At 48.4% G+C, this 11,902-nt stretch overlaps 1 protein-coding gene across 1 annotated transcript in view; it reads right to left on the reverse strand.

Annotated features, from left to right (window-relative positions):
* LOC139800087 (collagen alpha-2(I) chain-like) overlaps positions 1-4,829 on the reverse strand; it is a 217,060-nt gene extending 212,231 nt beyond the window's left edge. Inside the window, exons 1-3 of the mRNA XM_071752801.1 lie at positions 4,821-4,829; positions 3,044-3,707; positions 583-759 (exon numbers count right to left, since the gene is read on the reverse strand). Coding sequence (XP_071608902.1) covers positions 583-759; positions 3,044-3,707; positions 4,821-4,829 — 850 coding nt within the window. The remainder of the gene's footprint in view (positions 1-582; positions 760-3,043; positions 3,708-4,820) is intronic.
* Positions 4,830-11,902: the final 7,073 nt, after the last annotated feature.

Consider the following 11,902-nt stretch of genomic DNA (forward strand, 5'->3'; position numbering starts at 1 on the left):
TAAAGAGAAAGAGAAAGAGAAAGAGAAAGAGAAAGAGAAAGAGAAAGAGGGGAAGAGAACGTGGAAAGACAAAAGGAGAGAGAGAAAGAAGAGAAACAGAGAAAGAGAGAAAAGAGAAAGAATAAATGGGAAAGAGAAAAAGAGAAGATAGGAAGAGAAAGGAGAGATAGAGAAAAAAAGAGAAACAAAGAGAAAGAAATAAAGAGAAAGCTAAAGAGAAAAAAGAGAAAGAGAGAAGGGAAAAGGAAGAAAGGGAAAGGGAGGAAGACAGAATGAAAAGAGAAGAAAGGGAAAGAGAAAGAGAAACAGAAAGAAACAGAGAAAGGAAAGAGAAAGGAGAGAAAGAGAAAGGAGAGAAAGAGAAAGGAGAGAATGAGAAAGTGAGAAAGAGTTGAACAGAAAGGGAGAGAAAGAAGAGAAGAGACAGAAAGAGAAAGACAGAAAAAGAGAGAGAGAAAGATGGAAGAGAGAGTGAGCGAAGCAGCAGAGAGAGAGTGAAAGCAGAAGGAATGAGAAAGAGAGAGGCAGAGCTGGAGAGAGGAAGCAGAGAGCCCTGTGTGCTGTGTGAGGAAGAACCTGAACTGACCTGCACAAAAATGCTGAAGTGCTGGAAGGCAGAGCTGAGCTGGGGCTCCTCCTGCAGCTGCACCGTGGAGTCCATGTGCTGGGGGCAGATGTGGGCACAGCCACACAGCAGCTGCTTCAGGGGGGGCTCGGGCACTGCCGTGGAGTTCCTGGGGAAAGGGACTGTCCCGGGACCTGGAAGGAACAGAAATCGGTTGCTGAGGAGGAATTTGCATTTGCATTTCTCCTGCTTCCTCCTTCTCTCCCTCTGCCCTCAGCCAAGGGGGTCGAGTTCCCCAGAGACAGTCCCAGGGCTGCACATCAGCCCCAGGAGTTTGGGAGAAAGCCCCCAGCTCCTGAGCCACACAAGTTGAGCAGTGCCAGCTCTGACCGGGACACCACAGGACGACACAACCCCCCCTCCCTGACAGCAAAATCCTTCCAAAGCCCCTGGAAGGAAAGAACCCACCCCCTTTGGACTGCCAAGGGCTTCCTGCCAGCCTGGCACAGCGAGGCCAGAGCCTGCCAGGCAAGTCGGGGCCCTCAGTGCCCTTCAAACAAACCATTTCTACCCCAGGGCCTTCAGCTGCCAAACCCAGAGAGCAGAGCAAGAGGAGGAAGGGCCCACACACTGACACAGCATGAGCAGAGCTGGAAGGAACCTCTGCACATCACCCAGCCCAACTCTCCACTAAAGCAGCAGCAGCAGCCCCTGGAGCACATCCCACAGCACTGCCCTTGCACGGGGGGACCTTTCAAAGTCCCTTCCCACCCAAATTATTCCACAATTCCAAGACTCTTTGGATGCACTCACACAGGGGCTGAATTTCTCCTCAGCAGGGGACTCCACAACCCCCCTGGGCAGCCTGGGCCAGAGCCCTGGAAGGATTTTCATCCTCAGAGTCAAGATTTTCATCCTTTTCAGATTTCACTGGAGCTTCCCATGGCCCAGCTTGTGCTGCTGAGGAGGATCTGGCCCCATCCTCCTTCCTCCTCCCTTCAGAAACTTACAGACCACAAACAAGTTGCCCCGGGGCTACCAATGGGCACTGTGACCACGGCCTCCAGCTCTGTCACCCCCAGCCCCTCCTTCCTTCCCTCCCTCCCTCCTTCCTTCCTTCACAATTTGGGATGGAAATGCAGGGAAAAGAGGCTGAGCCCATCACCATGGGGTCAGTTCTGCACCCCAGGGGCCATCTCCCCTCAGAAACAGCCCCCCCATGGGATCTTCTCCTTCATTAATATTCCCCACAACAAACCCCTGAGGGATGAATTTTCTCAAAAAAAGGGTCCTTTATCTCACTTAAATAACTGGGGCTGTGGATGGGCATCTGGCTTGCCCTGGGGCTACCAATGGGCACTGTGACCACGTCCTCCAGCTCCTCCACAGAAGGAGACTCCACAGCTCCCTGGCACCCTCAGAGTCAAGATTTTCATCCTTTTCAGATTTCACTGGAGCTTCCCATGGCCCAGCTTGTGCTGCTGAGGAGGATCTGGCCCCATCCTCCTGGCACCCACCCTCTAGATACTTACAGACATCACTAAGGCAGCCTGGGGTGACAGAATCACAGAATCACAGAACTGGCTGGGTCGGAAGGGACCTCAGAGATCACCAAGTCCAACCCTTGCTCCACTCCCCCCGTGGTTCCCAGCCCATGGCACTGAGTGCCACATCCAGGCTCTTTGGAAATATCTCCAGGGATGGAGAATCCACCCCTTCCCTGGGCAGCCCATTCCAATGCCTGAGCACCCTCTCCCGAAAGAAATTCTCTCTAACACCCAACCCAAACAAAGATGGAACCAAAGATGTACAAACAAACATGGAGACACAAACAAGGCAGCACCCTGACCACATCCTCAGCTCCTCCACAGAAGGAGACTCCACAACCTCCCTGGCACCCTCAGAACAAACAATTTTATCTTTCTCATATTTCACTGGACCTTCCCATGGCCCAGCCTGTGCTGCTGAGGAGGATCTGGCCCCATCCTCCTCGCCCCCCCCTCTCGATCCTTCCAGACATCAAGCAGGGGGCCTGGGGACACCAAAGGGTCCCGTGACCGTGTCCTGCAGCTCTGTCACCCCCAGCCCCTCCAAATGCTGGGGGGACATCTGGATGGGCAAGTGGTGGTGTCCCATGACACAGGGATCTCCTCCCTCCCCTCATCCCCCATTTCTGCCCGCAGTGCCCAAGCGCCACGGGCCAGGGCCCACCAACACCCCAGACACCGACCCCACTGACACCCCGACCACCAGCTCATTAACCACACCGAGATCGCGCCCGCCGACCCGCCGACCCGCCAAGCCCCTGCCCCGCACAGCACCCCAACCCACCGAGCCCCACAACCCACGGAACCCCCGACCCACCCAGCCCCCTGCCCCACAAGCCCAACCCCTACCCCCCTGCCCCAGGGATCCCCGTGCCCCACAGAACCCCCCTGCCCCCCGCAGCCCACCCCTGCCCCTCTGTGCCCCCCTCACCACCCGGCAGACCCGCAGCAGCCGCCCGTCCAGCGCCGTCCGCTCCAAACCCGGCACCCACGAACACTCCGCCGCCATCTTCCCGGCACCCCGGCAAAACACTACCACCGACACTTCCGGCACCTGCCCAGAGCGGCCTCCACGGGGCGGACACAGCCGGCGGGAAGCGGCGCCCCCTGGCGGTGGAGGACCGGTCTGGAGGACCTGCGGGCTGCTGGACTCGGAGGCGGAGGGGGATCCCCGCACGCCTGGGTCCCTTTTTCCCGCGTTTTATTTTGGGGGGAGGAGGGTAAAGAAACCGGGGAGAAGCAGCCGCAGGCCGGAACGCCCCCCAGCCTCCCCCCAGGAACCACCATCGAGCCCCAGGGGACCCTCTCGGGCTCCGGGTGCGCGTCCCCAGGGACCTCCCGTCCTCACTGGGGGACGCACTGAGCCCCCCAGGGACCCCCTGTCCTCGTTGGAGGGAACATCCTGTCCCCCAGGGAGGGACCCCCTGTCCTTGCTGGGAGGGACCCCGTGCCCCCCAGGGCCCCCTCCGCACTCTGCTGAGCACCCCACACCCCCAGGGTCCCCCTTCCCTGCCTGCTGGGCACCCCACACGCCCCACAGACCCCACCGCCGGCTCCGTGGGTGCCCGGATCCCCCCGGGGACCCCCCTGGGGACCTCCCTCACCCCTCACTTTGCCGTCGGGCTCCTTCACCTCCACGGCCATGCCCAGCCCGGGGGTGACTGCTGCTCCCACCCCAGGGGCACTCACGCCTCCCCTCATCCTTCTGCCCCTTGCCTCTGGTGCTTGGCGGGTTTCTTTTGGTTGGTTGGTTGGTTGTTTTTTGTTTGTTTGTTTTTTGTTTTTTAGTCATTTGAAGTCAAATCCCATAGGGAAAGCCCAAGTGCTACTTCTCTGAGCCCCTCCCCCCGTGTTTCTTTCCCAGTTGCACAGTTTGAATTCAGCCCGTCCAATCCTCCCTTTGACACCCGAGGGGATGCACTGGAAGGGAAACAATACTCAGGATTTGCCTAAAAACACATTTTGGCAGCTTACATTTCACCCATGTGTGTTCCATACAACGAACAAATTCCTGTTTTGTAGAAACAACCTCAAGAGGAAGATCTGCAGCACCAGAATTTCCTTCTCTGTTCCTGGAGATGGGTTTGAAGGGGCGACTCTCAGAGTGAACCCCCCAAAGCCACCCATTTCCAGCCTGAAATGAGCTCTGTGTGCCAGCTGTGTACACCCTGTGCCTGAGACACAGTGCAGGGAGGCTGATGTGGCCATGGGAATCTGGGAGGAAAGGAAAAGCAGCAGCACTTGGTGCTTTCTGACATCCTCACCAGCATTTACCTCGCGTGCTCCACCTGGGAAAGGCTCTGAGTGCACTGAGTGCTGTATTTACAAGTTTTTCTGATATTCCCTCCATGAACAAGTCTGAAAATACCCATTTCTGTCCTGGTAGGGAAAGGGGATCTCTCGGCCTTTACTGGTGGTCCTTGGTTCAGTGAAACCAACCTCTGGGCAGATCCTTGGGTGTTAGAGGAATGGAAAAAGCTGTTTTATTCAGGAGAGGGCAGGATGGTAAGATCTATGTCCCTCCCAGACATCCCAGAGATGCTCTCTCTGTCTGCAGTGTTCTGGTCTCCCTCCCAGGGCAGTGCTGGTGAGGTCCCTGTAAATGTATGATTTTCCTGTAATGTATGAAATGTATGATTTCCCTGTAAATGCATGATCCCATCGTGTGCAGCCCATGCTGGGATGATCATGTGTAGTACCCCTCATACCTGGATCATTTCTACTGCAGGAACCTCCTCTTCCCTCCAGGAAGCAGAGAGAAGGGGGAAGAGCTGTTACCCTGAATAAGGATACTTAATGTCTTTGGCTGGTTTTTAGTTCGGGGTTTTATAACTCCTCAGGGCGAATGGAACGGGTCCAAATTTGGAATTAATTTTTTGCTTTTGAAATTGAGCTCCCTTCCCATCTCCCTAGGTCTAAGAAGAGTCCTAAAATTGCAAGGCAACTTTAAAGGAAGAGGGCTGAACAGAATAATTGAATGGTGCCACCTTTCACTGCCAACGCCATCCTTCCTGCCTCCTCTCTTGAGCAAGAGATGCGTGAGTTTTGTCTGAAGACACAGGCACATGGAATCTGTTGGGATCATTCCTAAAAAAAATGAGCATCAAGGTTTTAGTGTTGTTTCTTCTGGCCCAAAGACTGATAAAAAACATCTCCACAATTAGCTGGTTCAAATGACCCATCGTGAGAAGCTCAATGCCAGAAACTCCATGCCTGCCCAGTGAATAAACACCAGGCACATCCTCTGGGATGCAGCCCAGAATGATGACCACGGGCAGGCAAAGAACACCCCCTCCAGATGGCAGTAACTCCCTATTTTTCTCTGTTTCTCTCTGAATTTGCCAGGGAAGCTGTTGTCTTGGTTTCTGGACAGCAAGAGCTTATGATCTAAAATTTATCTGCAAACGTGGACTTTCCTTAGAGTATTTATTTATAGTGACAACTATTCAGTGTGTGTGGATAGATCTATGTATATATCTCTGTTATATATTTCTATATCTGTGCATGTACATCTATTTTAAAACATACGTTTTTGTGTATGTACATAGATACCTACATCTACTTCTCACTGCATCACTTCTCACTGATGTCTGCATTCTGCTCTGCTCTGCCCAGGCAGAATTCTTGCAACTGAATCAAGAATATTTCCTGATGGAAAGGAAAAGAAAGGAGAGTGATGACAACAGTTTAATTTTTCATTGAATTCTCTACCAAGCTTTCCTCCTGACACTGACCAGTTGTGTTTGGTCTCTGCTGAGAGTCTGACCCGATGGCAACTGCAGTCAGTGGAGAAAGGGAGGGCTGGTTCAGACTGGGTGGCACTGGGGTGGTTTTGCAGTGGGAACTCTCAGGGAGGCGTGGGGTGCCCTTCCTTCCCTCACCACTCTCCATGCTGGATTGCAGCCAGCTCCAGAGCAAGAAAGGAGGGAGAGAGGCTGAAGGAAAGTCCAGTTGTGAGAACAAATGAAAAGGAGGCTCCTTCTTGCCTCTCGCTCCTTGTAAAATATAAACTTTTAAAATATAAACTGGTGTGACCCTGGGAGACTCACAGAAATGTGAAGTTTAAATCAAGTTGTTCCTCTGGAGTGAACAGTTTGTCTTGGTTGTCCTCACACTGAAGTGGATGGGGAATTTTTCTGTAGGAATTTTTCTGTAGCAATGCAAGATACACAGATTGCAGTTTAGATTAAGAAAAACGAATGACTGACAAAGCATTCTTTTTTTATTATTATTATTATTATTATTATTATTATTATTATTATTATTATTATTATTATGGTGAGTTTACTTCTTCCTATAAAAAGCAGTGGCACAAATACCAGCATGCAGGCCTGTGAGATGCCTTCTGGCTGACTGCCACCCACAGTGCCACCAGGTTTACATTTTCTTTCCTCCAACCCCCCTAGAAATGTTCTGATTCACAGTCCCTGTGGCACTTGGTAGTCACTAAGCAGCCAACACACGAGACACTTTGGGTGGAATATGGTGTTTACTTTGATGAATTAATGAATTGTCCAGCTGTCCTAATAGCCCTGAATATTACCAGTGGAATTTCAGCTTGCACATGAAATGGGTATCAGTGGTTGAAAAAATAATCCAGGAGAGCACTACAGAAACAAGATGAATTGAGTTATATATAACTCAAACAGTATAGCTAGGAGCAACATTTCTGTTTTAATACTATGGATGTTTCTAAATCAGAACCAGAGTCTGGTGTTTGATTTCTGTTTTTCTTTGAGCCTATTTTTTAATTGGAGATACAAATAGTAATTAAAAGTAATAGTGAATTAGGAGGCTATTAAGGGCTAAGATTAAAATTTCAATAAAGGAAATACTGTGATGGATGTTACTGAACTCCTAAGGCACATTTCAAGCAAACTCACTAAGAAATTCACGTTGGTTCCAGGGCAGCCATTTTATTCAGTAAAAACCTCATTTGCTGAAAATAGCTTCCCAGGTTCCAGTTAATACACAGTTAAAATTTTAGTTTGTGGTTAGAAATTAATTTTTGGAGCCCAATTGTTAGTGGCCCCAGGTAAAAAAACTGGTAGAGGTTACAATTTTATCCTGCAGAAGCCAAGAGGATTCCTTTAGGGAGAGGTCTCTGAGACCAGAGGTTATTTTTTATGAGCAGTAGCATAGCCCATCAAGGGAACCCCTTTTGGAAGCCTGATAGGGCCACTTGCCTGACTCTCATAAAATCAAAATTCAGTGTCAGACCTGAGGAACTGCAGAGCCTGAGGGAGCTGGACATGCTCTTGGGGCTGCAGAGCACCCAACACCTTTGCTTTGGGGCTCTTTACTACAGCAAATGTGTATATGCAGGATGGAGTGGGCATTGCTAAGAGTCTCTGCATGTTTCTTTTTGAAATCTGCTTTTTTGCTTTAATACCATCATGTATATATGAGTTCTGAAGAACACCTTGTCAAGTGCAATGAACAACAGGGTCTACCAGAAAAAAGTAAATACTTACTGCTGCATAACTGCTTCCAAACCCTGCCATGTTTCAACTTCATGTCAGCCATTTGGGACCCTAGAGCTCCTGTGAGTTTCTGCAGGATCTAGAAGAACTTTAATTAGAAAGTGGTCAGGGTTTCATGATTTTAATTGATGTGATTACCATAAAAAACCACTATCGTTATCCCCCTTTCTGTTATATATTTATAAAAAAATCAGGTGTAGCACAAGGATATTTTCTCAGGCCTTAACAGCAACCAAGAAAAATGATTTTAATGACTCAGCAACATGGAGACGAGGGCAATTACTAAATAGCATTCCCCCTCACCAGGCAATCAGAGAATTTCCTGTGTACAGGTACAAATTGCATGGCTATTCTCTTCTTTGAGATACTATGAGGCAGAAAGAAAGAATATACTATGTTTTCTTTTCTGTGAATCTATGAACCAACATAAAACCAAACGCTTGTTCTCTTTTGGCTAAACATGACACCCCAGAGGACAGATTTCTAAACTGAGAGAGAGCATTGGAATGATTTAACTCACAGAGGTTTCATTTCTCACCTTTATGAGTTAAAAAGAAGGATGTAAAAAACATACAGGTCTTTACACTGCTTCCCACTGGGACAGGCAGGCTCAGATGGACTGAAGTGGAGAAGGGGCCAAGATTCAAGGTGCACCAGGTGAAACAACAAAAAAGTGGAGCAGAAAACCACACTCCATTTCCTTCAGCATTCTCCGTTGTCTAAGCCAAAGGGAACAACTCCCTGGCACCCACTAACCAGGCCTGGGCTGCAAATTAGCACCTGCACAATCACTTTTATCTCTTTTCTTCCTTTTTAATTTTAAACCAAAATTAGGTCAGTCTGCAGCCAGATAATAAGATCATAGAATCACAGAACTGGCTGGGTTGGAAGGGACCTCAGAGCTCAACAAGTCCAACCCTTGCTCCACTCCCCCCGTGGTTCCCAGCCCATGGCACTGAGTGCCACATCCAGGCTCTTCGGAAATATCTCCAGGGATGGAGAATCCACCCCTTCCCTGGGCAGCCCATTCCAATGGCTGAGCACCCTCTCCAGAAAGAAATTCTTTCTAATGTCCAACCTAAACCTCCCCTGGCACAACTTGAGACCTCTTGTGCCCTCTTGTCTTGCTGAGAGTTGCCTGGGAAAAGAGCCCAACCCCCCCCTGGCTCCAACCTCCTTTCAGGGAGTTGGAGAGAGTGATGAGGTCTCCCCTGAGCCTCCTCTTCTCCAGCCTCAACACCCCCAGCTCCCTCAGCCTCTCCTCACAGGACTTGTGCTGGATCCCTTCACAGCCTCCTTGCTCTTCTCTGGACCTGCTCCAGCACCTCAATCTCCTTCCTGAGCTGAGGGGCCCAGAACTGGACACAGGACTCAAGCTGTGGCCTCCCCAGGGCTGAGCACAGGGGCAGAATCCCTTCCCTGGACCTGCTGGCCACGCTGTTCCTGAGCCAGCCCAGGATGCCATTGGCCTTCTTGGCCACCTGGGCACACTGCTGGCTCCTCTTCAGCTTCCTGGCAATCCAGACTCCCAGCTCCCTTTCTGCCACTCTGTGCCCAGCCTGGAGCTCCCCATGGGGTTGTTGTGGCCAAAGTGCAGGACCCGGCACTTGGCCTTCTTGAACCTCATCCCGTTGGGATCAGCCCAACTCTCCGGTCTGTCCAGGTCCCTCTGCAGAGCCCTCCTGCCTTCCAGCTGATCCACACTCCCCCCCAGCTTAGTGTCATCTGCAGAGTTGCTGATGATGGACTCAATCCCCTCATCTCAATCCTCACTAAAGATATTAAACAGAACTGGGCCCAAGATCTAGATAAGGAGGAGGCTTCAAGGAGAATTCGATGCCAACTGAAGCTGATGTTGCTGGAACTGGAACTTATACCTTATCAGGCATAATTATAATGACTTTCTTTTTCATAGGGGGGAATTTTATCTCAGAGTGATGTTCAGCTGCTGTTTTGAGGTTTTCACATGAACATCTAACGAAAGGAGAAGTTACCAGGTCAAATTGTTCCTTATATCAGCAGTGAAAGCACTGAGGTCCAACAAAAAAACACAGGATATACACTGACCCAGGCAAGAAATGGATGAAAATGAGTCAGAGCAAAATAAGGAAGACAACCTGCAAGCTCACTTGTTCAGATTCTGTCCCCAGGCTCCTTGAAAAAAGGGAATAGGACTATTTCACACAGGGGAGGGGCTGGAGTTTGTCATACAGAGCTACATTTGCTGTAAAGCACTGCTGCTCTTCCTTTAACAAAGCACTCACTTGGCTGGGGCTGCTGCTTTCTTCATGAAGGATCATCTCCCTAACACTGAGCACTGTTTTCCTCTTTATTGTACTTCTCATCCAGCTGTGGTTTCAGGTACAAGCAGTTTGATGCAAACATGACACCTCTGGCAGTTCTTTGCAAAGATCCCAGTGTTGTGAGGCCTGGGTGAACAAATTAATAAAAGAGTAATAAAATATTAATAATAAAACTGCAATAATAAAATGAAGCTAAAACCATCCAAGTGAAGTCACAAAATGTTAAGGACAAACATGACAGCCTGAATAGTTTCCTTTGGATTTTGCAAGCTCCTGACTCCAGGGATCTCCACGGGGTTGCCTGGGTGAGATGGAGAGCAGATCCTGAGCCAGTTACCAGCAAGGTTATTTTATGTTTATTTTATTTTTTATATTTTATTTTATTTTCCTTAATTAAGCCAGAATCCTGGAGATTCATACTCTCAAACTGCTGGGTTAGGACTTGCCTAGATTTGTCCTTTATCACTTTGCTGTTGTTCAGCTTATTGAGTGTGTTTCTAGCTACAAATTGGAGTGATAGCTGCTAACTTGGAATCAGGGAAATTTTAAAAAAAACCCTCAGGGATGTAATATAAAGACCAAAGCATGACTCTATCAGAATGCATGCAATTTTTTTACACTGCCCACAAAAAGCTGAACCTGCCAGAAGGTGACCAAACCAGAACTAGAAGAGAAAAAGCAATATTCTCATCATTTTCATTTTCTGAAAGAAATATTGTGATAGGAATTAAAAATGCTCCAAACTGATCTATTTTTAAAGGTCTGAAGCCTGCAGAAACACCACGTTATTGCTTTTATTGATATTTCTAATATTACTGGAGAAGTAAGTAATCTAAGATGATATTAATGAGAAATTGTAGCAAAGCCTGTGGCTCCAGAAGGCACTGCTGTCATATAGGATCTATGCTGCATATTTAAAAAGCACCAGAACTTTTTTCTAAAAGCACTGATATGATTATTGTCTCATTTTGCTTATAATACCATACATTTTTGTTTTTAAGAATCCTCTCTCCTCTTGTTAATTCTTTTTCTTTTCCTCTCTCCAGGTCTTGTTTATTGACAGTCTTTGCACAGATCTAATTTGAACCCTGATCTCATTTGAGTAATTTCTGTCTCCCTTCAGAGACAGAATGGAGCCCATCCTGTCACTGCCATCCTGGTCAGAATTCCTGTACTCTACCTGAGCAAACCTCAATGGATTTGGTGCTGTGCTGCTCCTCACCAGGCAGATGAACCCTTCCAAGGTAAAGCTTGTTAACATTCCTCTGCTCTTTCCTAGAGTGCCCCATCAGAACAAAAGCACAGGGATGGAGGATTTATTGGCTCAAAAATAATTCCTGATACAGTGAGAAATAAGGAAAGTTTATCTTGTTTCATTTATAATGGAAGTGGTGTGATCCTGACTCTGGGAGATTTGATCTCTATGTGTGTGAGCAGCAACAAGCTGCCTTTCTGCTTTTGGAGGTGCTCTCTGACATGATCAGGTAGGTGCTGCCAGATGGGTAGAAATCCCATGGAAATGCTGAGCACCTCGGGCAAGTCCTTCTAAATAATTTCAATCTGATTGAACCTGTAAGGACCTATTGCAGACCTTTACATCAGTTTGCATCAACGGCTCCTGTACAGGTGGTTTTGCAGGGTGCTTTCTCCAGCCTAAATGTTAATAGCTACAGAATGGAAATGCTGTAGTTTGAAGAACTCTCTTTACTGTCTGAAGAAGCAAACTCACTAGAAATAAGGCAGTTTCCATTGTTAAGCATGCAGATCTTACAATGCTTTTGCAAGTGAATCTTTCAGGCTGCTGAGTAACCATATTCCTTAAAGAAAGCCCAGCAAAGTTGGATCAAGCAGTTCCAGCCTGAAGGGTGCTGCACAATGATGACCACTGTAGAAATTCTTCTTAAAAAGTGACTTTTGTCTGTCTGGATGGGAATCGATGAGGTAGTGCCACTCTTTTTCTATGCTATAGTTACATAGATGTCTTAAAGGTAGCCCAAAGGTCAC

Source organism: Heliangelus exortis, chromosome 9 (genome assembly GCF_036169615.1).
Source record: "Heliangelus exortis chromosome 9, bHelExo1.hap1, whole genome shotgun sequence".
Classification (NCBI taxonomy): domain Eukaryota; kingdom Metazoa; phylum Chordata; class Aves; order Apodiformes; family Trochilidae; genus Heliangelus; species Heliangelus exortis.